At 34.3% G+C, this 27,124-nt stretch overlaps 5 protein-coding genes across 9 annotated transcripts; 2 read left to right on the plus strand and 3 right to left on the minus strand.

The window, feature by feature from the left end:
- Positions 1 to 400: 400 nt before the first annotated feature.
- LOC108605749 (ras-related protein Ral-a) lies at positions 401 to 17,141 on the minus strand. 2 transcript variants are annotated; one of them, XM_017995548.1, is made up of 6 exons: positions 16,973 to 17,141; positions 4,726 to 4,997; positions 4,488 to 4,648; positions 2,866 to 3,040; positions 1,904 to 2,027; positions 457 to 543 (listed from the first exon to the last, which is right to left on the minus strand). In XM_017995548.1, exons 2-5 carry the CDS (start codon positions 4,876 to 4,878, stop codon positions 1,911 to 1,913), a joined length of 606 nt encoding a protein of 201 aa, XP_017851037.1. In that variant the 5' UTR covers positions 4,879 to 4,997; positions 16,973 to 17,141; the 3' UTR covers positions 457 to 543; positions 1,904 to 1,910. The 2 variants fall into 2 exon arrangements, with proteins under 2 accessions (XP_017851038.1, XP_017851037.1); XM_017995549.1 differs by lacking the exon at positions 1,904 to 2,027 and having other exon boundaries at positions 401 to 543.
- Positions 17,142 to 17,817: 676 nt separating this feature from the next.
- On the plus strand, positions 17,818 to 19,374 carry LOC108605728 (dnaJ homolog subfamily C member 25 homolog). The gene has a single exon (XM_017995521.2). It carries the CDS (start codon positions 18,003 to 18,005, stop codon positions 19,023 to 19,025), a length of 1,023 nt encoding a protein of 340 aa, XP_017851010.1. The 5' UTR covers positions 17,818 to 18,002; the 3' UTR covers positions 19,026 to 19,374.
- A 249-nt stretch (positions 19,375 to 19,623) lies between these two features.
- On the minus strand, positions 19,624 to 21,409 carry LOC108607111 (zinc finger and SCAN domain-containing protein 12). The gene has a single exon (XM_017997740.2). The coding sequence runs from the start codon at positions 21,276 to 21,278 to the stop codon at positions 19,785 to 19,787; it is 1,494 nt and encodes a 497-aa protein (XP_017853229.1). The 5' UTR covers positions 21,279 to 21,409; the 3' UTR covers positions 19,624 to 19,784.
- Positions 21,410 to 21,448: 39 nt separating this feature from the next.
- LOC108607112 (DALR anticodon-binding domain-containing protein 3) lies at positions 21,449 to 24,043 on the plus strand. 3 transcript variants are annotated; one of them, XM_017997741.1, is made up of 4 exons: positions 21,449 to 22,468; positions 22,528 to 22,846; positions 22,909 to 23,192; positions 24,016 to 24,043. In XM_017997741.1, exons 1-4 carry the CDS (start codon positions 21,654 to 21,656, stop codon positions 24,026 to 24,028), a joined length of 1,431 nt encoding a protein of 476 aa, XP_017853230.1. In that variant the 5' UTR covers positions 21,449 to 21,653; the 3' UTR covers positions 24,029 to 24,043. The 3 variants fall into 3 exon arrangements, with proteins under 3 accessions (XP_017853230.1, XP_017853232.1, XP_017853231.1); XM_017997743.2 differs by lacking the exon at positions 24,016 to 24,043 and adding an exon at positions 23,257 to 23,530 and having other exon boundaries at positions 21,450 to 22,468; XM_017997742.1 differs by lacking the exon at positions 24,016 to 24,043 and having other exon boundaries at positions 21,450 to 22,468; positions 22,909 to 23,530.
- Positions 24,044 to 24,873: 830 nt separating this feature from the next.
- On the minus strand, positions 24,874 to 26,786 carry LOC108605509 (N-alpha-acetyltransferase 30A). 2 transcript variants are annotated; one of them, XM_017995259.2, is made up of 4 exons: positions 26,627 to 26,786; positions 25,761 to 26,568; positions 25,446 to 25,691; positions 24,874 to 25,269 (listed from the first exon to the last, which is right to left on the minus strand). In XM_017995259.2, exons 2-4 carry the CDS (start codon positions 26,553 to 26,555, stop codon positions 25,105 to 25,107), a joined length of 1,206 nt encoding a protein of 401 aa, XP_017850748.1. In that variant the 5' UTR covers positions 26,556 to 26,568; positions 26,627 to 26,786; the 3' UTR covers positions 24,874 to 25,104. The 2 variants fall into 2 exon arrangements, with proteins under 2 accessions (XP_017850748.1, XP_017850747.1); XM_017995258.2 differs by having other exon boundaries at positions 25,761 to 26,571.
- Between the last annotated feature and the right edge of the window lie 338 nt (positions 26,787 to 27,124).

Consider the following 27,124-nt stretch of genomic DNA (forward strand, 5'->3'; position numbering starts at 1 on the left):
ATGAAATTATTACAATTGTGTATGTCTGCGTGTATTTATAATTACTAGGAGCAAATAGCGTAAAGTTTTCAAAGTTGAAATTACAAAATAAAAAAGCTGTGGCCTAGTAAATAATATTTATATAGAGTTGGTAGTTATTATGTATGCCATATGTATATAATGTATGCTGTTTGTGTGTATATATATATTTAATTATATTACATATGTTTTAATGCATAATTAATTAATGTTTTTATCAGCGTGTCTGTGTTTGTTGGAAAATTAAATTTTGAATAAATTGCTATTATTTGTTGTTGTTTTTTCTTTTTTTTTTTTATATACTATAAACATAACACATTTATTAATTCTCTTTGTTGTTGTTGCTGGGAGTAGAGGCCTTTGCTGCTGTTGCATGTTCGTAGTTGTTTTTTTTTTTTGTTATTTTTATTGTTGTTGTTGTGCTTACAACAATTGGCAGCAAGGTGAGGGCTTTGTCGGCTCCTTGACATCATTCTGACGTTGCTTTTTACGTGATGATATATCCCTGATTAGATCGTAAAATACCTGTTTATATAAAATAAAGCGTTGCATTAATATTTAGACAAACAAAAATACAATTTGTTAATTGTTCTATATAGTTTTTTGGTTCTATGGTTACAAGAAAATTTTGTCTAGAACTAAATAGAACCGAAAGCAAACACCATTCAATTTAAATTAACTAAAATTATATATAAATAATATAAACAAAAGCCAATTAATTTAAAAGTAAGAGCAAAAAACCAACAAATATGCTAAATTTGTTTTAATTTCATATATAGTAAGTGTGTGTGTGTGAGTGTATATACATATGGCTATGTATGTGTGTGTGCCTCAGTGTTGTTAAGTGCTTAAAGTAGAGTTCATAAAAATAATAAGCTATGCTTAAAATATTGCTAACTACCTAGAAATTCTATAAGTTTAGCTCTGTACAGTGTTGTCAGTTGCTTTTTTTGTTAGTGCTGCAAAGTGTTTAAAGTTAAAGACATTACAACGTTGATCAAAAGTTAGCAATAGATTTAAGTTCAAAATAAACAGAAGAGCTTAAATTTCGTAAGTCCTTTTCTTTTATTTGAAGTTAAGAAAACGTTTTTCAAAACTGTTTCAAACATAAATCTATTGATGTAGTGTTGATAAATATTAAATTCTAACCAGAATTTTGAACTGAACTTTATTTTTAATGCTACAAAAAATTTTCCTCCCAACAAATCATTTTCTTTTATAAAAGAAAAGAGCTAATAAAAAGATTTCAAACTAAGTTTTCAATTCCAATGAATCTAAGCTTATCAATATTATTGATAGTAATATTAAATATAATGTATTTAATCTCATCTTATTTTTATCTCCTTATTTTAGGGTTTAATTCAATCTATAACTATATTTATTATAACAAAAAAGCTTTCTGCGTTGAAATATATCTCAAAACTCTTTATAGAAAACTTTTTTTTTATCAAAATTCTAGACTAATGGTTAAATATTCCGCACCATAAAAAATGAATTAAAATATAAGCAGCACATGCAAGACTTAGCTGCAAATATAAATACATTGCTTAAACTGCCAATATATAAGTAGTAAGTTTAGTTTGTTAATAAATTCAACTCTAATTAGTTTAAAAATTAAATATTTGTTAAGCAAACTTTTTAGTATATAAATTGTGTTTTGTTTTGAGTATTGCAAAAAGCCAAAGCGCAAGTTAAGTTTGTGTGTGTGTGTGTGTGTGTGTGTGGGCAGAAGCTAAGGTAACTAAGAAGAAGATAATTACAGAGGTAGCAAGAAAAAGGAAAAACCAAAGTGAGTTAAGTTAAAAGGCAAATAGCTAATAAACAAAAGAGAAAAACAATAGTTTCTTTTTGTTGTATTTTGAGTATTTTTTTTGTTTGTATGCACCTAATGCCTAAAGTAGGGTACACTTAAGTCTCCGCTTCTTGCATCTATCTTTAGCACGCCCGCTTGTTGCTTTTGAATCTTCGGTTTTTCGTGATCTTATTTCGCGCATCAAATCAAAAAATACCTGCAATTGTTGGATTGAATAATAATAATAGTAGATAGATTGTACAGAGTGATATATATATATCTTGATATGTATATAGTATAATATATAACAAATAAATATATAGCAGAGCTTTGATTGTTTAGTAGGGTGTTGACTATAAATGTTTATATGTGTGTTTATAGTTTATAGCAATAGAAGGCAACGCTGCTTGGCTTGGGTACGACACAAAAATTAAGTTAAAATATATAAATAAACACATAATAAATAACAACAAGAGTACAATGGGTGCGCTCAAATATGTTAGCCTTTGATTTCAGTGTGTGTGTGTGTGTGTGTCAACGTTATACATAAATATAATAAATACTGCTTAAAAGTTTAAAAAATAAAACGCTTGAATTTTAGCTGCTAGACTTAATTAAATTCATATAAAAATCTGCATAATTTTTAATTATTTGTTGTTATATTAATATTTAACTTTTATAATTACTTATTTTTATTTATTGAAATATTTTAGTATTTTTTTTAAGCTGCTATAAACTCAAGAATTATTTATTAATTAATTAATAAATAATTATAAAAAACTCAAGAGTTGTGTTTATAGTAGTAGTGCAATTTGTTTATGCTTTACTATTAATTATTATGATAGCCATTAATAAACAATTTGGCAAAAAGTATAAGTTTAATATTGATTTTCTTTAAATAAATAAAGTAAAAATAAATTGCAATTTATTTGCAAATTGTAGCCAATTGGTTGAGTTCTCTTTGCTGCAAATATTATTATTATTTTATAGCTTATATATATATATAAATTGTAGGCTTATTTTAAGTGAGTGGGCGTCAAGTGGGCGGCACTTACCTTGTCAACATTCTCGCGGGTCTTGGCTGAGGTCTCCACATAGGGCACGGTCCACTGTTGGGCGCGTTGCTGGCATTCATTAAGTGGCACCTTGCGCTTATCATTCAGATCGCATTTGTTGCCCACCAGCAGGAACGGTATGCTCTCATCGTTTTTCACGCGCAATATTTGTTCTCTATAGTGTGCGAAAGAGAGAGAGAGAGGGTGAGTTGGGGGTAGAGCGGTTGAGTCATATGTATAACAAAAAATTATAAGCGCTCAATTACGCGGCATTTGTTGTCTATTAAATTAAGCCGCCCCCTCAAGCGGCTTCGCTTTTTACTCTCTGCTGTTGTTTTAACCTCCGCATGAGCTCATAAAAAAGAAAAAAGTTCGCTCATAAAAATCAACATAAATGCTTAAACGCACGCAAGTCCCTTTATGTTGCTTTTTTTTTACTGCTATGCTCACTACATCAATCGATAATTTTATCGAGCGGCGCTCTTAACTAATTAAACATAAAAGCAGCAAATATTTTACGCTGCCTCACAATTTTTAATTGCATTTCTTTTGTGTTAATATAATATAACTTTTTTATATTTGCTTTTATACTTTGAGAAATAAAATTAAAGCATAAAATCCTTAAGCATTGAGCAATATCATTTTTAAATTATTTTATTAGCATTTAATTTCAAAACATTAAAAAAATCAATCGATAATTAAACATTTCAGCTGCCTAACGCGTTAAACAATTTTTAATTAAACATTATTTTTTTCTATATTTGCTTTTATACTTTCTTAAGCCTTAAAGAATAAAAATTAGTCTCAGGCATTTTTAAATGAATTTCTTTTTTAGTTTATACAATTTTTCTATATTTGTTTTAATACTTTCAAATTAAATAAAAATTAAATGTTATTAATTATTACCAAGCGATAATTTGATCGAGTGCCGCTTAATCATGAAAGAATAAATACTTTTGATATCTCTATTCCCTATTTTTAATTTAATTTATTTTGTAGCTTATATTTTTTTGCAGTATTTGTTATACTTTTTGTCTAATATAATAATCAGTTTTCAAATTAATTTCTTTTGTAGTTTAATCTCTTTCTATATTTGTTCTTATAGTTTTTTAAACAGCAAAGAATATTTTCTATAATGTTCTTATACATTTTTATATGTGTTGATGTTTATGAATTTATATTACTTATTATTCATCAATCTATAATTTTATTGCGCGTATTCTTAAGTCATTAAACATGAAAGCATACAAATTTTCAAACCTAACCAAACCAAACAGTTTTAAAAATATTTTCTTTTGTAGTTTATGTTTTTATTCTGTTTTATATAAGAATAAAACTTTTCGAACCTCTAAACAGTTTTAAAATGAATTTTCTTGCTTCTTGCTTTAATCTTTTTTAATGTGTGTTATTATTTATAAGTCTAATTGAATGCATTATTATATTAATATATTTTTAAAATTTTATTGCAAAGTGCTGCGCCTTTTTCGCACATAAATTTGTGCCTACATATTCTAAGGACCTAAGCCCCCTTTTTCAGCTTGTGCGCAAATTAAAAACGCAGCAAGCAGCTCTGACTAATTAGTGAACACTTGTGTGTGATGCGCCAACTTGAAGACACTCACCTGAATTCCTGGGTGGCCTGGAAGCTCTCATCGTCTGTGATTGAGAAGACACAGAGAAATCCTTCGCCGCTGCGAAAATAATTATCTCTGATTGCGGCATAATCCTCCTGGCCGGCTGTATCTAAAATATCTATTTGTACTTCCTCGCCATCTAGCACAACCTACGCGCGCATCATCAAGCAACATATTGTCAACTATATATATATATATATATAAATGTGTGTAAAGGGGCTCTCACCTTTTTCCTATAGCTATCGGCCTTGGTGGGCTCATAGTCCTCCACGAACTCGTCGTACATGAACTGCAGAGTGAGCGCGGATTTGCCAACACCGCCGCTGCCCACCATGATTACCTTGTGGAGCGCTGGGCCCGCTGTTGGTTTCTTGCTCATATTTGCTGTGGGAGGGTTTGGGGGCGTCAGTCCGTGATGTGTAGAGAGAACTGTATTTTGCTTTGGGGGTGGTGTTGAGACTCCAACACTCACACTAGTCTAGAGTTCCCGCAACGTAACTGCAATTAGAGAAAAAGCTAAGCAATTAGATATATATTCGTTGATACACTTTGGCAGCAGCTGTTGCGTGCAAGGGTAACTTAGAGTTGCACTAAGCACATAAATGCTTCAAATTATAATTATAATAGCTAATTTAATGAAATATTTTATAACAGCATTTGAGCAAAAATAGCAAATTATTCATTAATTATTTTAAATAAATATATAACATTAGCTATATGCCAAAGCAACATTTAAATTGACATAGTTTGCTTCATATTTTTAAATTCATTGTATTATAATTATTACAAAAATAATTAATTTTTGCTCTTTTTTACAGAATTGAAACAAAAATACAATATAATAATTATTAATTAATTGAAAAATAGAAAATTATTATAATTTCACTTATTTTAGTTCATATGTTTAACTTTTATGTATCGAATTTAATTAAATCATACATTTTGCTACAGAAATGAAACAATAAAAAAATAATACAAATTTCAATAAAAAGTGTATTTAGAAAAATATAATTTCACTTATTTTTTGTCATATTTTTAATAAATGCGCATAAATAAAAATATTTTCACTTATTGTTATATTTACAAATATTTTGTTATAATTAATTTAATTAAACAATACATTTTGCTACAGAATTAAAACCAAAATACAAAATAAATGTGCATAAATAAAAATAGAAAAATATAATTGCACTTATTTTTGTCATATTATAAAATTATTTTGTATTTAATGCAGTAAAAATGAATTAAATATATTTTATTTGCTTGCCAGTCAATTTCAATAAAAAGTGTATATGGCAGTCGGCTGCAGCTGCAGCGCTTTCTTTTTTTCTATTTCTGTTTTATGTTTATGTTTTTTTGCGCTGTCCATTTGTGTTTCCTGCATTTTAACAGGCGACAATAAGCTGCCAATTGTTGGCTGTCGACAACGCGTTTGTTGTTCGGGGCGCTCGGCTCAGGTTTATTCAACCGTATGACAATTGAACTATATAAGGCATGCCTGACTGGCTAACGGCACTCAGCCCCCCCCCTAACTAGTGCGTGGTGTATGCTTTTATAACTATGTGGAGTCAACTAATGAGCAACATTGCGTTAAATGCATAAAATATTTATTTTTATTACTCTTATATTATTATAAATATTTTTCTTATGCATTCAAGCAGCCAAATAAAGTTTAAATAACGAATTTTGTTGGCTCGCCACGTGTCGCCTTTGCCATATGCTGCGTCATGTTTTGTCATTTTCTCAATATCTACGTAATTTTATGCCTTAATTTATTGCAATTGACGCAGACAAAAGGCTAATTGCAAACTGGCGGCAAACAAAAACAGTTAAGGCAACAACAGCAACACCAAATTGGCCTAAAGCGTCATTTTGACTAGCTCTGCATTATGTACATGTGTGTGTGTGTGTGTCTTGCTGTTGTTGTTTTTTGTTGCACGTTCGTTTTTGTTTAGCTGTGTTCAAAGTTCATTCAACTCGCTCGCTGTCTCTGCCTTTTGTAGTTTTCTTTCTACATACGTCTATAGCTTTGTATATATATATTTATTTTTTTATGCTTCATTTGTCGATTTGCGCTTAAAGAAAATAGTGAGGCTGCTTTTTATGCACTAAAAGCGACAAAAACAGTTAAACTGCCTATTTGCAACATGAGCCGCAAATTGCATGTGGCAAGTAATAATGAATAAGAAGAGGAAGAGGAAGAGCGGACATGTGCAACTTTTTTAAATGCATTTAACAATTTATGAAACAATATTAAATGCAATGAATGTGAAGCAATAAGTACAATTATATTTTATAAAAATAAATGCAGTGTGTATTTGCTTATTTTATATTTCTTATTTATCTTTAACAATATTAAATTCAAAATAATATCAAATGAAATATAAATAAGCATTGAAATTTAATCAAAGTGTGTTGTTTACTTGTTATTGTTTTTAATATTAAATTCTTGTTAAAATAATATTAAATGAAATATAAAAGAGTAAAAAATGCAATGAAATTTAATAAAAATTAAACAAGCCATTAATGAAATTAAATTTAATTTAGAAACAAATTAAAAGTGTGTATATGTTTACTTTTATTTATTGTTTTTAGTTATATAACAATACTAAATTATTTTTAAATTTATCAAATGAAAGTATAAACTAGCAAAATATGCAATTAAATTTATTAAAAAATAAACAAGCCATTAATGAAATTCAATTTAATATGCAAACAATTCAAAGTGTGTATAAGTTTATTTGTTTTATCGTTTTTAGTTAAATTTATGAAAAGAAAATATAAACTAAATTTAATACAAAATAAACAAGCCATTAATTAATTTAATTTAATATAGAAATATATTTTACTCTATTTTATTTATGTGGCTTTTTGTAGCTATAACTATTGATTGTTTCATTATTTATATGCAACTTATTAAATGAAAGTAATAAATGAAATTAAAAGCAATAAAATAAATAAAACATTTGCTTTATTTTATTTCAATGTCTTTTTATCTTTTTTAGCTTGTCCTGGCGCCCAAATATGACACAAAATGTTTGCTTTGAAGCTCATAAGCTGCTGCCCATTAGTCTGTTCCAATTTAGCACAAAGCTATAAACATATATATAGATATATATTATGAACTAACTTCGTTGCTATTGCCAATGACGGCTGCTGTCGTAACAAACAATTGACAGACCGCAAAATATGAGAATATTGTGCAGATGTGTGGGAAATCAAATACGCAAAGATGACACAGAAAACTCAACAAAAAAAACACAACTGACATTGAATTGTATTTTTTTGTTGTTGTTGTATTTGTTGCGGTTACATGAGTTGTTGGCTTGCTCCACATTGTCATAGCAACTATAACAAAAAAAATCAGCGTAGCTAAGCATGTGCAACAAGTTGAAAGCGTAGCACAAGCAATAACATAAATAAATGTGCCATGCGGCGTATGAGTAATGCCAACTCCCACACCCAAAATAATAAAAACAAAAGCTAACAATTGTACGAGTTCAAAATATATATATACATACATATAGTTATCTAAGTCTATAAAAAAAAAACTAACAGCAAGCTGAAAAAAAGTTTGTTCTTTAATTGCACATTACTCATACGCAACGTGCGACGCGAAAGCTAATAAAAAAAAATATATTAATTGAAAAATAATATATAAGCTTGCTTGCAGCTGAAAAATATTACTCATACGCAGCGTTACACACACACAGAGAGAGAAACTGTGAAAATAGGCGCTAATGAAATCAATTTTTGATTAGCTATCTACAATAACAAATTAATTTCAATTTAATGCAAGCAGCGCTGTAAATAATTATAAGCGTGTACAACATGTACATGAATAACTTGCAATGAACATACACTGAGCGAAAAATTTTTAAGTAAAATAAAACATGTAATGTTATCAATATAAAATTTTAACCACATATTATTAATAGTAAATATATTTATATTTATTATAAGCATTGTAATATTTTATTTAATTTTTTCCAGCCACTTTAAATGCATTAAATTAACTATTTGTGATAATTTTTATTTATAAAAAGATTAATAGTAAGCAATAATTTTTATAAATTTAATTTGGAATTTTTATTTGAGTTTAGCCACCACAATTGTTAACAACATTTTCGATTTGTGACGCAAATTGTTTTCATTTTCTTTCTTAATTTTTTTTAATGGCATTTTTCACTTGAAGATATTTTGCTTTTTAAGCTAATTTAGTTTACATTATATGGCAAACAGGCTATAGGCCAAGGTTAAAATGCTTTAAAAGCAATTTATTTTTAGCGCTTGCAGAACTTTAATTTATCAAACTAAAAATACGTTAACTATTGTTTATTTAACAAATTTTAACAACAAAACCGCAATGAAAATTTTGAGAAACAAAATTGCAGAACTGGCTGCTCAATTAAATTTGGCAAACATGCCATGAAATTAAACGCATGTGTGTGTGTGTGTAGCAACAACAAAAAACATTGTTTAAACAAAAAAAAAAATCATTTGCAATTGCGTACAAACAAATGAGACTCAAAACCAAAAACTGTATAAAATAGAACTTCTATTTTTGCCTCGGTTTGTTTGCATTTGCGGAAATTAATTTTTATACGCAAAGCGAAAACTGTTTTCAATGCTTTTGCTGTTGGGGCATGACGTCATTTGAAACGGCAACATGCTGACAAGCTAAATAGACAAACCGATAGATGAGCAGCGCGGCCAGCAGCGAATTAGAACAGATAGATAGATAGACGGACAGACAGACAGTTAGACATTGCTACTAAGCGCTTTATAAGTTGTTGATTATAATTGTAAGCACTTGTGCTATGTTCTCTATAGTTTAATATTTTTATAAGCATTTGCATTTTAGCTTGCTTGCATTTTATATTTTTGCATACGTTAAAACAAAGAGAAAATAAAATAATAAATTAAAACAAAACTAAAGCTCAACTCAAATTAAATTTAATATTTTCATTGAATAATTTTTTTTAGAAGTCAACTATTTTTTTTTTAATTTCTTAAGCAAAAACTATTTTAAATTTATGTATTAAACTTAAACTAAATTTAATAATTCTTTAAAACAATTTTTTTAGAAGTCAGCAAAAAATTTCTTAAGCAGTAAACTATTTTTTTTTAAATTTATTTAATGCATTAATAAATAAACTTTTGCAGCCCAAACATTTTTTGCTTCATAAATATTTATCTTTATTTATTTGGTAGCTTTTTCTAGCTATTTTGGTAATATATTTTAGCTACAATTTTTGTTTAGCCTTCACTATTCTTTATTTTTATTTTTTAAAGCAGTAAAATTATTTGTTTTATTTAATTAATTTAAGTATTTAAGCTGCTTTAGCTTTTTTCTACCTATTGCTAGCTATTTTTGTAACATACTTTAGCTAAATTGAGTCAACTGTAGTTTCGAAAAGCACAGGCAAGCAAACATTTAAACAAATCGTTAGCCAAAAATTCAATGCAAACAACACATTTGTAATTGAAATTGGTTTTCTGGCTCTTATATTTTCTAAACATTTTTGCTTTGCGCATTGCGTTTGCCATAATATTGATCTAGGCAGCAACAATTGTTATTTATTTGCTTAAAAGTTGATTTTGAACAGAGGCACAAGAGTGAAATTTAGTGAAAACGAAGGAATGTTGTACAATAAAAAGTTGAACAAATTTATAAAGAAATTAAAAGCAAAAGCAAAAGCAGCAACTGTTGCCTTTATAGAGTGCGCCTGGCTCTTTATTTATTACGCATAATTTCTAGTTTTATATTATTTGGGGTCTAGGACTGTTGTGTGGCTATTGTTTATACTAGAATTTTTGGTGGTTGCATAAATGACGTCATTTGTGTGCAAAGTGTGCAGCGCGCTCAAGCATGAAGCACTAAAAGGGATAGAGCGAAGGAGAGCGCAGCAGCAGCAGAAGAAGTAGCAGCAAAGCAAAAGGGGGAGAGCGCATGTTGGCCTAAAGGTTAGAGCCCAAAAACTTTGGTGGTGGCTTAAGCATGTGTAGGTGCCGGAGCTGAGAAACATGCAAAGTTCAACAGAAATATAACTAAAATAACAAAGTGTTGAAAGTAGCACACAACTAAGGCATACACTTTGTTAAAAAATAATTGAAATAAAGCATATATATGAATAAAATGTTATAGAAACAATAATGCAGATTCATCTTTAGTTATTTATATGTAATATATAAACAAAAAATTATTTGTTTGCCTTATTAGCTTAATCAATCTTTTAAACAGACAATTATTTATTTTATTTTATTACTTATTAAATTCGCTGTTAAATAAAGCCCAAGTATTTATATTTTTTAGCATCTATAGCGCAACTCTTATACTAGCCACTTATATTCAGACTTATACACTTATACATTCATTATTATACATTTTAGCTCTTGGCAACAAATTATCTATATTATATAATTATAATTATCTATATGTCTATTCATCTATCTCTATCTAACCATTTATCTATCCATCTTTTTATTCATCCATCTATCTATCTATCCATCTATCCATTCATCTATCTATCCATCTATCTATCCATCTATTTATCCATCCATTCATCTATCTATCCATTTATCTTTCTATCCATTTATCTTTCTATCCATTTATCTATCTATCCATCTATTTATCCATCCATTCATCTATCTATCCATTTTTCTTTCTATCTATCCATTTATCTATCTATCCATCTATATATCTATCTATCCATCTATATAGCTATCTATCCATCCATTTATATATTTATCTATCTATCTATCCATCTATCTATCTATCCATCTATCTATCTATGCATTTATCTATCTATCTATGCATTTATCTATTTATCCATTCATTTATCTACCCATCCATTTATCCCTCTATCTATCCATTTATCTCTCTATCCATCCATTTATCTCTCTATGTATCTTTATTATTTTCTACCCAACAGTTTTTCCCATTAACAGTTACATAATTTCAGCACAACTTCAGCATTCCCTCTAAATGTCAAAAGTGAATTAAAATTAATGCACACAGCGGCGCCTTGCAAAGTAAATAAAGTGCAGTCAGTCAACTTCAACTTCAAGTTGTGGCAAGTGTAAAGTGCTAAAGGGGGACGTGTGATTTTAATACAGTTGTTAGCCACGGAGTGTCCAGAAGAGAGTCTTGAGAGAGAGTTAGCCGGCTGGCTTTGGCTTTGGCTTCTAGGCCAAAAAGCAGCAACCATTAGTTACGGTTTCCCCTACCCTACCCTCCCCTCTCTCTCTTATGCGCCAGTTGAATTGCGTGCGTGTTTGCTTTTGACTGAAAGCTAACTGTTAAATTAATGGAATTTGTTATAAACTACTTGCTGTTGTTGCTATAATTATTTTTCATTATAATTAACCTTGACGCCAGTCAATAGTCTGTGTTGAAAATCGAAATTATAAGTGCAATCGATTAGTTGTCGCATTTAAATTTTACTCTTTTTTGGCGCAGTGTATATTAAATAATAAATTATAGAGCATAGACTAATTTATCAACTTGACAATGTTTTTAAATATTTACTTAAGCTATAGATGTTCAAACATAAAAGCAAACAGCAACATCAAAGTAAAGAAAATAAAGCACTAAGTGCTACAGTAAGCACTCGCTAATGAGAATTTCTAAGAAAAGCAAATCAAAATGCTGCAATTTCTATATAATCTGCTCTTATTAATATTATTAAAAGGACTTCAACTTCAATTGTAATACGCTTAAGAGATTCAATTCAATTCGATTCGTTTGATTCGTTTTATTTTGTTGTACAAATAATTCGTAGAAAACTTTTCTAAGCAGCATCGTCTGTTTGTGCTGCATTTGATTTATTTTATTAGAACTTCTTGCTTTGCTTTTTATGTATTTGCTGCACTTTGGCAATTGCTGCGCCAACAACAAATACAAATACAATTGTAGTACACACACACACACACACACACACATGTGAAGAAGTCGCTTTTTTTACTTTAGCAACTTCCGTCAAGATTAAGTTCAATAAACCGCGCATCAACTTGATGTGAGCAAAAATAAGAAAAATGCGAAGGGCAAGGGCCAATAAAAAAGCAAAACTTAACTTTACTTGTGTAAAGTACAATAACTGTTAGTTTGTCTGCTCTTTTAAGTTGGATTTATGTTCATGCTAAAGTTGCGCACAAACTTTGTCATAAAAGAAAATTAAGTGTAATTGCTTTTTAATTAATTAGCCATGCTTTGTTTACTTTTGTCATAAAATAAACCTATTTGTAATATTTAAATAATGTTTTATAAATTAGCAACATAAAATAGCGCAAGGCTTTTAACTTATTGTTTTTTATTATAAAAAAAAACACTCAAAAAAGTGAAAGTCAAAGCAAAATGTAAATTTAAGAATTATTTAAGTTTGCAGCTTAAAACTTTTGCTATAAATATTTGAAATCTAGGCTGGCCTGTTCGATAGTAGCTAACACACATTATCGATAGTATCGATTAACAGCATTTAATTTAAGCAATTAAAAATTAAAGCTACATATAAATTTAATATTAATATGCAGTAAAAGTCTAGCGTATTAGATAGTAACATTATCGATACTATCGATTAACAGCATTAAATTTAAGAAATTAAAAATTTAAGCTACATATAATTATAATATTAAATTGAAGTAAAAGTCTAGCGTATTTTTTTTATAAAAGTTATGATAACTGCGCTGATATAATAGATAGTAACATTATCGATACTATCGATTATAAAAAATACAAAATTAAGACTAGAGTCTATAATAACTTTAGAGCTGCAGCAATTTGTTTCTATCTCAATAGAACTTCAATAAGACTTAGCATATTTCCCAAGATTTAAAACATGTTATAACTCGCTCTCTCTCTCTCTCCCTCTCTCTCTGGTTCGCTGTTGCTTGCTCTTTCTTAATAAGCACTTAGAATTGCAATGCAGTAATGCATAAATTATAGGCTCTCCAGTCACATATGCCTAAGTTTTAGTTGCCTCTAAGGCTATAAATTTATTTTTTCAAAATTGCTTTTGCATTTGGTTCCCAACGCTTCGCAGACATTTGAACAAAACTACAAAAAAAAAAAAAACTGGTTGTCTAACTTAATTTCTGTGTTTTTTTGCATTCCATTACAAATGTGTGTTGTTCCCGGTTCTCTAAGCAACAAAATGCTAGTTTTTTATACATTTTGTTGTTGTTTTTTATGCTGCTGCTTTTTGCCTTGGCATTTGTGTAACTGTTAACTGTTAGAGCTGTGCGCACTCAGTTGTGACAAAAAGAAAAAGAAAATTTTGCTAGCTGAACTTTTTGATACCCTTGGCTAACTTTGAACTGCAGCTAAACTAAAAGTTGTTTAGTAGCTGCAGCTCTATTAATAAATTATAGGGACAGCTTTAAAAAAAAAAAAACGAAAAACTTGCTGCTGCTGACTCACACTCAAAGTGAGCTTCAATGTCAAGTGTATAAACAATAGACAGCAACTCATAAATACATATAGTTAATTTTATGAAATGTGTATATTGTTTAACCATTTAAAGCTACTTGTATAGCTGTAGCATGTTTAACTGTTTGCCTCATCTTTGGGCTGCTGCTACTATTTATAGCGTTGTGGAATGGAAACAAGTTTTCATCTTTGATCTCTTTAACTTTCTACGCATCGCACACACAACGTGGGGGCCAAGTTCAAGGCGAATATAGACATACTAGTTATACATATAGAGTACCAAATTCAACTTAAATTCACAGCATAGACTCAAAGCGTGGGAGGGGCGAACTACGTTGGAAGGAAGTGTTAGATTTCAGCTCAAAAAAAAAAAAAAAAAATCTGCAAATCTTGACAAATGTATGCATGTTTGTGCATGTCTATTGTGTCTGCGCTGCAAGCGTAATTTTCTACTTTTGACAAACATCTTGGGATGAGAAAATTACACCAACGAAAGCGTAAACAACAAAAGCCTGTGAAGACAGCAGTACAAAAAAGAAAATTAAGTCTCAACTGCCGCTATCTAACGTGGCTAATAGACTACAGATAGTGTCTATATCTTAGCTAGTAACTATAATCTATCTATGTCAGGCATATAGACAAAGACAACTGTAAAGCATAATTAGTTAATAAAACTCAGCAAAAAAAGAGCAGCAAAATATAATAAAAATATATGTATAAAATATATTAAACTAGCGCAGATTACAGCTAATTTTTGCAACTAATAAAATATAATAAAAATAAATGGTATAAAATATATTAAACTAATGCAAATTACAGCCAATTTTTGCAACTAATAAAATAGCTTTCAGTTAATAATAATAAAAAATTGCCTCAACAAAAAAACTTTAAGATCCAACAACGATAAAAATAATAAACAAAAGCAGCGCTTGTTCAATTCAAGACTTGGCAACAGTCTTTGGGGCTACAGAATTGTGTCATCATGACTACAGATTATAATAATAATAATGTTAATGTTCATTATTGTTCATATTTTGCAGCAATTTGCATTGCAATTTCTCACGTAGTGGGAGCGAGATAGCCAGACAAGAGTATAACAAAAAAAAAAACAGCAACAATTATTGCAAATATGCTAAAATTTGTCATTGTTAGTATGCGACGACTAAAAGACGCAACTTTGACCCAAAAAAAAAAATAATAAGCAAGCGCTAATAAGAGAGCGCAGAAAAGCTAGAAAGAGACAGCAACAATCCATTTAGACACGAGACATACAACAAAAAAAAAAAACCTCGGCATACATATCTTCCAAATCAATAACTGCGCTTCGATTTGGAGCCTACCGTACGGTAACGCAAAGTTCTTGTTGCTGCTACTCTTTATTTTATTATTCTTAAGAGGGGGGAAGTGAATTCGGCACGCATTGTGTTGTTTTTCTTTTTGGCACATTATGCCGTTGCTTTGCCTAATGGGCAGGCAAGAAGCAGCAGCAGCAGAAGTTGTTGATTAGTCTAGCGACCTATTCATAAAAGCAAGCAACATGTTATGACATGCAATCAACAAAAATTTTAAGCAACGTTGGCTTAATTTATAAAAAATATACAAGTTAAGTTAACTTAACAATTTGTTATAATAAACAATGTGAGTTTGTCTATCAAATTTATATTACTTTTAGAAAATATTTTATTGCTTTATTATAAACAATTATTTTATTTATTTATTAACTGTTCAACAATTGTAAGCAACTCTTTTATTTATAGAATTTTATTAAGATAAGAATTCTATGCATGTGTCGAATACATGAAAAGTTAGCCACTTGATCTTGAATTTCTACTGCACACACACACACACATATATATACAAATGCATGCGCATGTATGCGTATTTGATATGAAGCTAAGTGTAAAAGTAAACTCTTGAAAAAACAACTAATATTTCATAGTCTAAAAAAAAGTTATAAACTCAGTGATTTGTCATAGGAATTTTTGCATCTTGGGCGACAACTCGCTAGCGCGCTTGTTGTTGGGTTAAGAATAAAGAGCGCCAAAAGCATGTGATCGTAGTATAAAGAGCGCGAGAGAGCGTAAGTGAGTTGCTTTGTTGCTGATAAGAGCTTTAATATACATGCATACATAGTTTAGTTACATTTTGCGATTCTTCATTGCAAAGTTGCTAAAAATTGACACATGAGAACCGCACTGGACACACACACACACACGCAAATAGAGAAAGAGAGAGAGTGTAAGAGGAAGAGAGTCAGATAGCGAAGCAACATTGTGTGTAGAATTTGTAGAAAAAAAAGTTCACATAGCGCAAGAATGAGTCAACAAACAACGCATAAAATGCAAAAATGCGGGTGTAAGCAGAGCACGGCAAGGAAGGGGAACAACACATGCATGTGTGTGTGTGTGTGTGTGTGTGTGTGTGTGTAATAAGGTCAAGCGGGGTGGGTGCGGCGTTTATAAAAAGGCGTTGCCAATCAAAAACAACAACAATGTGTCTATTTGATACAAGTTTTAATAATAAATGCAAAAATCAAGTTAAAAATTTCACTTTTGCAGCACACACACATACACACACATTGGGCTTGGTTTTATTGCTTTCTCATACCCATACGCATGCCAGCCACGCACGCACACAGACAAAAGCTGATTGCTTTCTTTACAAAAAAAAAAAAAAAATAATGCTGTCGCCCTTTTTGTTTTTTTTTGTTCTTGGCGGCTTCGCTATTGTTATTATTTATTAATTAACTCAATAGTTTGGAGCTCATGCACACACACATACAACAATTGAGAGCGCACATAAAAAATAATGTAAACTCACACTTGCACACACGCTCACTATAACAAAAATATAATAAAAAGAAAGCAATGCTTCTCTTCTTCGTATTTTTTTTATATCAAAATGCAACGCAAAACATACTTTTCGTAATCACTTTTAGTAGCCGCCTCTCTTAAGCTTCTTCTTCTTTATGTTGTTTTCTTTTTTGCTTTAAATTCTGTTAAAATTTCTACAGCACAAAAAAAAAATAGGTGTATTTTTCACTTACTTTAACTGTAAACGCACGCGTTTCGTATGTGCTCCAAGCGTGTATTGTTTTCTTCTTAAATTGCTGTTTGCTATTTCTTTTGCGTTGCGCGCACGTATTTATGCTTATTGTTTATAATTTTGCACAAAACATCCGCACAAAACTCCGACACAACCTCTACGCTCGACAACAATTTTAACACTTATGTTTAGTGTTGCCAAATTGTAGCTAACGTTGGCTCGTTCTCAAATGAACGAACAAATGAAATGAGCGATATGAATAAGTTCAGATTCTTCTGATTCGGATATTTATTCACAAGAACATGTGAAATAATTAATAATAAGTACACGTATATAAATATTATTATGAATGACTTATAAAATGTAGCACTGTATTTTCCATAAAAGAGAGTTGAAGCGAGATGAATACATTAAATCACTTGATAAACAAAACAAAATATAATCAAATGAACAAAAAGAACGACTTAGTACAATGAACTTCGAAACTTTTTTATTCAATTGAATGATGCCTAGTATTTGTTGCTAGCTGGTAACAGCTACAATATACCATATATATATATATACTATAAACATGTTTAGGGAATTTAAAATAAATAAACTTTATTTACAATAAATAAATATTCAGAAAAAATAAATGTTAAGTATTGATTGACAAGTATCTACAAGCAGTGACAGCTCATTTGATGTTGTATATTTTAAGCATTTCGTAATTTTGTAAAAGGGCGGGAAAATAAATCCATTCTTACGATATACAGAATATGCAGCTCTAAACTTGTTGTCCGCAGTTGAGCTTCAAAAAAGCGAGATTTGACGGGAAAAAGCGAAGCTAGCAGCCCTGCAGCGCGGCTAAAAATTTATCTTTACCTAAGCTTTAGGCGGTCTATATATCTTTACCTAAGCTTTGAGTGGTCTTTACAGTTTGTTTCTATGCAGTTGCTAAGCGGTGCGCGGGCCGGCTAAGCGTGTGGTGCTGCGGAACAGTTGCCAATCAATCAAGACTGAAAGGAGCAACAACAGCTGTTGCCAACAAAATGCCACACACACAAGCGAGTAAGAGTTGGGTTGCCACCTGTCTGGTGCTAGCGGCATTGCCGACGTTATGTCTGGGACTGCTAGAGGGTCTGTATTGTGGCAAAGAGAACTGCTACGATGTGCTCGGCGTGACGCGTGAGACCTCCAAGGCGGAGATAGGCAAAGCCTATCGTTTGCTGGCGCGCAAAACTCATCCGGATTTGCACCGTGGCGAGGAGGCCAAGGCGGTGGCGGAGGAGCAGTTCAAGCTGATAGCCACTGCCTATGAGATATTGCGCGATGAGGAGTCACGCAACGATTATGACTATATGTTGGACAATCCCGATGCATACTATGCTCATTATTATCGCTACTACAGAAGGCGCGTGGCGCCCAAAGTGGATGTGCGTGTGGTCATAGTGGCCACACTAACCATTATATCAATCATACAATACTATTCTGGCTGGCAGCGCTATGATGCAGCCATTAAATATTTTGCTACGGTGCCCAAGTATCGCAATCGTGCGCTGGACATAGCGCGGGATGAGATCAACGAGCGTCTGCACAAAAGCAAGGGCAAGAATCGTATGAGCAAGACGGAGCAGAAGGAAGAATTGGAGCGCATTATACTGCGTGTCATTGAGGAGAAGATGGACGTGCAAGGTGGCTATGCCAAGCCACGCGTCACGGATGTCATATGGGTGCAGTTACTTATTTGTCCATATACCTTGTTCAACTTCTTGGTGTGGCATGCGCAATGGTTCTGGCGTTATACCATATTGAAGCAGCCCTATGGCCGGGAGCAGAAGCTATATCTTATACGTCGCCACATGGGCATGGGACAGCATCAGTTCAATGCGCTGGAACCACAACAGCTGGAGGATTATCTGAGGCTGCAGCTGTGGGAGCGCGACAACTATGTCGCCTGGAAGGCCGATCAGGATGAAGAGATGAAGAAAAAGCTGGCGGAGAATCCACGCTATAAGGCCTACAGGCGCTATATGAAGAATCATGGTCCAGGACGCATTACTTTCGAGGATTAGTCAGCCAAATGCTGCCCCCCTAATTTTTATACATTTGTATTTATAATTTTTTTTTGTACACTTTTCCAAACCTACTTTGATGCTGAGGGGGGAGCAAATAGTCTTAAAATATAAATTTAAATTATGTTAATAATTGTGTGTGTTAGCCCATGGGCAAAACGTTGACCTCGCCGCCGAAACCGGTTCAGAAACGTGCTCCGTCACTCGTGCCCACCTCACTGGTTGTTCTTGGCAACGTGCGTTCTTCTCTACTTTCTTTATCTTTCCAAGCCAACAATATGAAAAACAATGCTGAAAATGAAACTTAAGCAAAAAAAAGAAAAAGATTATGAAATAAATAGGAAACAACAAGAGAAAAGCAATAAATTGTTAGCCCAATTGTCCGAATTTTTTATAGCAAATATACAAAATGATGTTCTATCTTTAATAAAAGCTTCAGCTGTTTTTAATTTTTGTGCAATTTATTGTAAAGTAAACTATTGCTAAACTTATAAACGTCTTGGTGTATATAATTTAAAATTTCTATGATATAATTTGTACAACTTTTTTGTTTAGTGAGTTTCCACTGTAAGCTGTTTAAACAGTTGTCGACCCCAAATTTCATAAACCAAAATAATGAACTGGTATTGTTTTTGTTTCGTTTCATAAATTTGTTTAATAATATTTACACAGTTTGTGGTTAGTTCTAGCTTAAGACATAATACTAACTAAGGAGTGCGGCGAGGCGTTGAATAAGGTGGAAGGAAGGAAGGAACTAAGCTACTCGATCAGGTATTTGGCGGCGTTGACAAGATCATCGTCGAGCAGATCACCAACCAAGCCATAGGGCACCTTAACATGTTGCACCGTCTCAAAGGCATTCTCGTCCAGCTCCGTATCGTGGTAGTTATGCTCTTGCTGCTCCTGCGCATCATCATTAAACATGAAATCGTTGGTAACTATGCATTCCTCCAGCACTTTGGTCTCCATGCCTAACTCGAATTCATTCACAGCTGCAGGCGGTGTTAGATGCAGCTGCTGCCCCGTCCTTTCACGTTTACGCACGGGCAGCCGTAGCTTGGTGGCGCCCAGCTCCATGGCGCCAGCTCCTTGACTGGTGTTGGCAGCTTCGTTGCCTGTGCTGCCACCGCCGCGATGCTGCTCCATGTGCGCCAGCAGATAGCTCTTTTTGGTAAAGCCCTTGTCACAATGTGTGCACTGGAACTGCTTCTTGCCCGTATGTGTCCTTCGATGCACCGAGAGCACATGCGCATAGGCGAATCCCTTGGAGCATACTTCGCACACATAGGGACGCTCGCCCGTATGTATGCGTTCGTGCTTCTTGCTGCTGCCAAAGTCGGAGAAGCGACGCTCGCAATAGTGGCAGCCATAGGGCTTTTGTCCAGTGTGCACGCGCATGTGTCGACGCAACTCGACGTTGGAAATGAATGCCTTTTGGCACACTTCGCAGGGGTAGGGACGTTCGTTGTTGTGGCGACGCATGTGCGCATTTAGTGCATGTTGATAGCGATAGGTGTTGCCACAAATGTCGCAGATTTTTGGTTCGTTGGTGCGACGATTGGGTGCGCTTATAATGCTGCAGAATGGCTGAGCAGGTATTGCCGGTGCTGGTACTTCGTCCTCTTCCAGCTCCTCCTCTCCCACTTCTTCTTGCAGCGCATAGTCCTCGGTACCATCTAATGCCTGCAATTCTTCGTCTTCTTCCGCTTCCTCTGGTTCCTCCAGCTTGGCTTCCGCCAACTCTTGCTGTAGCTCTAGCTGCTCATCCTCTATTTCCTCACGCTGCGCCCACTCCACGTCCAGCGACAGCAGCTTGTTCGACTCTGGTTTTATTACTGGTGCTATCTCTTCAGGCACGGGCGGTTCCGCTTCCAAGCGCTTTATCTTTAAACTAGCAGGTAACTTCAGTATTTGCTGCTGCTCTAACTCCAGTTTATCCATGTCCAGCAGCAGCGTTGTCGCTGTCGTTGCCGTTCGAAATACCTTTTCCGCTTCTATACATTTCTGCTGGAAGCGATATGTTATGCTTAGTTCGGTGCGACAGCCATGGCAAATTTTGTTTGGCAGCTGCGAGATCTCTGGCTTTTCCAATTGCAATACACTGCAGCAGCGTATCTTGTCCACAATTTGCATTTGTGGCGTATCCAAATCCTGGCCATAAATGGAGCAGAAGCCGGGCTCGTCGCGCAAACAGATCAGACAGACGACGCCTAGATCCACCAGGCGTGAGCCAGAGCCAAAGATATGCGGCATTTGTTTTTGTAGCCTTTTTGCTGTTTGTTATGAATTTGGGAATACGAAACCACACATACGGTTAGATAGGCTGCTCGATATACATTTTCGATAACAAATGAGCGATTACTCTTGTAGTTTGCTCGATAGGTCTCAGCTGGAAATTTTTCACAAAAACATTTCAAAAGCACAAAACTTGGCGACGAATTTACAATTTTGGCCGCAAATTTATCTTAAAATCATTTTTATTAATAGAAAATGTCATATTGTGCATAACTGCTAGTTGATTAAACACATCCAGAGCGTAGAAATTGTGGGCAAAGCAAACAATTTGTCCAAACTTTTGCCATTGCATTGTCTTTGCAGTTGCGCGTAAAGTAAGTCACAGGAGCCCTAATGGCAGCAGCCCTACCGGCAGAGCCAGCCCCAGCCATGTCGCACAATCCCATAACCGAGTTGACATGTCAGCTTATTCACTACTTTGCTAGATTCCAAGATAGGGCAGAAGAGGAGAGGGAGCATGTCTATACGCGCTATGGTGAGCTTTTGCACTATCACAACGAGAGTATTGTGCAGTTTGGAGATTTGAGCATTGCGGCCAGCCGGATCAATTGGGCATGCTTTTGCCAGCGTCGTGGACTACAGCTGCGCCACTTGGACCAGCAAATGATACCCGATGAGGAGGCTGTGCAGCTGATTCTTGAGAAGAGCAAGGAATGGATCTTTCCGCTTGCAAGCGTTACCAAATTGCGCAAGGAGCGCTATGCTCTGCGTTTCCAGCGCGCACCAATTGTTGCACATGTGATTGGCAACATAATGCAGCTTGGTGAGCTGTATGGAAAGCCCCAGAAGCTGGAATTTGCGCCGGACACCACAGTGTCTCTTGTACTACATGAACAGTTCCTTGATGTGGAGGCCCCGCCCGGCAATTCCAAGGAAATGCACAAGTTTCGTGCCAGGCAATTGTTTATGATTGTCAGCCGCTTGCTAAAGTACACCAACATGCATCCGGTAGAGCCCGAAGACCAGACAGACGAGACACTGGTCATAAGCATTGACAGTAACAATCATGCACGTCGTCCAACTCAACCCGATATAGTAGATGGGGACCCCGGCAACCCAGTCAGGCAGGAAGTGCGTCTAGTATGTGGGCCCGTTGTCGAATCACACAAGAAAGCCGCCACCACCTTGGACAGCCTCAGCTATATGAAGTAAGCATGTAATGCTCCTTCTATATGTTTCGTTCCAACTAATCATACGTCTATTCTAGTATACGCTCGAATGACATGTTGCTGATTGCCATGCATCGTCATGGCGTGCGCGACTGCCCCCAGGGCGAAGGTTTTCAGGACCTAATGCGCCGTCTTGGCTTTGCGGCTGTTATTGTTGACTTATTCGAGGTACGTCACAGCAGCTGCGCCTCTTTGGTATCCAACGGTCTTGGCAGTTCCAAGGGCGCAAATTATATACTGTACAATTCGGCACGTCTGGAGACGCTGCTGCGCACATTCAATGGCAAGGTGGAGACTGGCGTCTATGGACCTTTGCCACCACTAGAAAGCGTTGATCTCAGCACTCTAGAAGAAGATGTAAGCCATGAAGTGACATAAGTTGTTAATCTAATAACCAAATGTTAAAATTTTGTCTGCAGCTTGATTGGCATCTCATCTATGGCTACTTGCTGCACTTCCCGGAGATGATTGAGTCCGTATTGTTGCAGTTCAGAGAGGGCCACGTTGGTGTACATATACTAGTGCGCTATATTGTCGGCTTGGCATCCACCTTCAGTAGATATTATCGCAACAAGCAGATTCTTGTGCAGCATCGAGCTAATCTAATGCCGGTACTCCATGCACGGGTCTACTTGGTAAAGGCGGTGCGTCAGGTGCTGAATCTATCGTTGGCACTTCTTGGCATTGAGCCCGTCAATTATATGTAAGAAATATATATTTATTCAAGCGTATGTATGTGTATACAACTATATTAACCATATACTCAGCTAACATACCAAGCAAGCAAAAGAAAAAAACAGAAGCTCGCAAAGCCAACCCTAATGATTAGTTTAAAATGGTTTAAAATTTAAACTATTTATAGATGTCTATATTAATATCTTTAATCTCTAATGGCATTTAAAATGTACATTTTTAATTTTAAAAACCGAGTGACAAATTGTACCCGCCGGTATTAAAAAACAAAACTTTTAACAATTTATGTGTTATTGGAAATATTCATGTAATTGTGTTGCTATCATAAAAAAATACAAAACTTCTAAGTGTGTAATTGCTGTTAATTAATCCATAGCAATATAACTGGGCAAAAGGAAAATTCACTTTTAACATTATTTAATTTATGTATTCGTTGTGATAATTTGTCTCTTATTTTAAATGCTAACGGCAGTCAGCATAATGTTAACGCTAAGCGTGTTCATGTTACTTTGCTGTATATTAACAGAGCGGTGTTGCCATATTGTGCAGAATGTTTTCAAGTTTAGTAGTAGTTAAAAAACTTTATTATTTTAAGTATGGCTTAAGTTTGCCTTTGATTGAAACATGTATAGTTTTGATTATACAAAGGTAAACTATTTCCTATACGCCTTGCAACAATTATAGTTATAATATGCTAATGATTCCATAAAAAATTATACACAGTTTCATTTATTTATGTATATTTGTTTGTAATTGTTTAATTTATTTTCTGTTCATCAATTTGATTTCACTATATCTTATATTCTTTTGTTATTTATTTGTATTGTTTTAAGGGCAAAGTCTTGATCGTTAACAACGGGTCTCTCTTCCTGCCGCCATTTCAAAATACACACATACACGTAAATATGCCTGCTTATGTTTTAAATATCTTTTTATATATATATATATATATATGTATATTTGTTTGTTCGGTTTATCTATATGGCTGTGATATCAATTTTAAAATGCGATCAATAAGCACGCGCAATTTAATTTAACATATTTGTTTGTATGTACGTACTACGTAAGTATAAATATTATGCAATTATGTTGGTACTTAACAGAAGGCTGTTAGCTATGTAAATTATTTGCTTTTCAAAAATGTTTGCATAAACAAACCAATATGTGTTTATTTATGCATAATTGTTAGTAAGTAATTAGACTCAATTCTATGAACTTGTTTATTGCTTTTGTGTAAACAGGGACTGCCATGACTGCTAAATGAAAGCCCTTTTTTTTAAACTATTTATACATACATATACACGCGATGTGTATGTATATGTATATATACTTATTTTTGTTGATCACATATTGCATACAATTGTCTAGGATGTAAAGTTTCGTATCGCGTTAATTGTGTTTGCATTTATTTAGATTGTTGCTTTGCTCTTCTATTTACTGTCTACTGTTTCTTCCGTCTCCGCTGTGGTGTGGTTGTGTGTGTGTGTGTTTGCTTAAATACATACATATGTTTTAAATAATTTACATAAAAAAGTAAATTGTTAATTGTAAAGCCTAGTTAATAGGTACAAAAAGATTGTTTGTCATGCGCCACATGAGCCAAGAAGAAATAGAAGCCGAACGACAAATGCCTAATATAAAATTATTATAAATTGATTAAGTTATTAATTACAATTGTATATAAAAAAAAAAAAAAAACAATCAATCAATCAAAGTGTGCCGATCGCGTGTGTGTGTGTGTGGTGTGAACAACAGCATGGAAGCCAGCCCCTTGGATATACATTTGGGTTCACTTTTTGAACTCTATATACATATCTGTCTGTATATATAGTCGAAACAAGGCATCCGTTTGTAGAGCGCTCTCTCTTTCCCTCTCTTTCTCGCTAGACAATCCTCTCGATGGCTTCAGCATACAGTGTGGCTCATCTGAACCAAAGCTTCAGGCGCAGTGCGTCCACGCCATTGAGATAGTAACGAAACAGTCGCTTGTCACGCACAAAGCCCAGATTCTCATACAGACGCAGCGCCGGCTCGTTGCGCATCTCTGTTTCCAGCACCACCTCATCGGCATTGTCAGCTAGCATGGCCTGCAATTTACAATAATAATGGATTATATAAGCTGGTAAGTCATTGCATACATTTTTAACATTTAGCAGTTAGTGTTTAATGATTAGTTGGTGTCAACTCGAGCTAGGGCTGGATCCAGCTCTAATGCTGATAGTTTAGTTGCAGTTGCAGTAACTTGTCCATTTGTTTAACAAACCTCAATGGCTTTGGTCACGAGCGTGGTGCCAATTTTGAGCTTGCGGTATTCCTTGCGCACCGCCAACATGGCAATATAGCCGCGTCTCACATTCATATGCATGTCCAGCTTGCATACAATGGCGCCTACATATTGATTATCGTGCGAGGCTAGGAAGCATAGTTTTGGCCAGTTGTAAATGAAATAGCGATAGGTGTATATCGAATATGGCTCGGACAGCTCGGCTTGTATCAGTCGCATTATGTCCTGTAAATGCAAATGGCATTAGCAATTATATAACTACCGAAAAGAAAGAGGTTAACCCTTCACTCTTACATGCATCTGATGCTCGGCTTCGTATTCTTTATAAACGATTTCATCGGCTGTAATGGCAGGTTCTAACTGAAGTTGGTTAGCGGGCACGGACACGGGCTCAGTTTCGAGCTTAGACACGGCCATGGGCTCTGTGGTGGTGGTGGTTGTAGTTGTGGAAGCAGCAGCAGCAGCCGCTGCCGATGTTGTGGGCACCTCCTCTTGTGGCTGTTGTTGTTCCTCTTGGCGATCTGGCTTTATGCCACCCCTTGTTGCAATGGCCAAGGCGCTTGTCTTTGTGGTTTTTGTTGCTGCTGTGGCTTCTGTATTGGCAGTGCATATTTTAGTTGGTGTTGTTGTTACGCTTGGATCTAGCTCCTCCTCCTCCGCCTCTCTCTGCGTTATCTTGGGCTTGCTGTGGTTGCTTTTTGCTTTACTAGTGTTATTGTTCTTGTTGCTATTATTGCTTTTTGCACTGTTTATGCTTAGCTCATTGTTGTTGTTGCTATTATTATGATTATTGTTGTTGTTATTGTTGGTATTAAGGTGATTGTTGTTGTAGGCATGGCCATTGACATGGCTGCTGGTCAGCTGCTCCTTGCCGTGACCATTGCAGAGCTGGACCTTCTCCATTAATCCATTGATTAAGGACACATCCATATCCACCTGGTCATTGTCCGTCTGCTGATGCTCAACATGGCCATTGAGCTTTGCCTTGACAGGTTTGGGGTTCACTTTAGCCAGTACCTGGTTCTGCCCCTGTGCCTGTGACTTCTTTTTGTTTCTGGTCTTCTTCTTGTTGGCCACCGCATCCGCCATGGCCGTGCCGCTGCTGCTGTGGATGGTAACAGTTATGTTATGTTGTTGCTGCTGGGGCAGAGTCAACGCACTCGCTATGAATTTGCCTTTATTTTTGGTTATATTTTCACAGTTGCCAGTTTTTCATTCACACACCCGCACTACTCTAACACACACACACTCGCAAACACACAGTCACACACACTTGCACGTAGAACAATCGCGGAACGATTAAGTGAATATTGTAACGAGTGAATACTTTGAATACTGTTTGCTTAAAATAGCACAGCATATGTTATAAAACACTTGGAATAAATCAGTGTTCAGTCAAAAGATGGCTTCGGTATATATTATATATACAAATTATATGTGCACTACGTTTGAATAACTTTCTGCTGCAAAAAGTAATCGTTACGTATGAGTAGCAGTTTTACAACAGAACAGCTGTGCGTCAAATATATCGATTAGAGCATGCCACCACAACTATCGATTTGCATGCAAGCTTGACAAGAGTAGCGCAAGTTTTAAATATGCAAAGGCATATAAACCAAAACTTGAATGCTTTGATTTAAATTGATTTAAAATTAATA

The sequence above is a fragment of the Drosophila busckii genome, chromosome X (assembly GCF_011750605.1).
Source record: "Drosophila busckii strain San Diego stock center, stock number 13000-0081.31 chromosome X, ASM1175060v1, whole genome shotgun sequence".
Taxonomy (NCBI): domain Eukaryota; kingdom Metazoa; phylum Arthropoda; class Insecta; order Diptera; family Drosophilidae; genus Drosophila; species Drosophila busckii.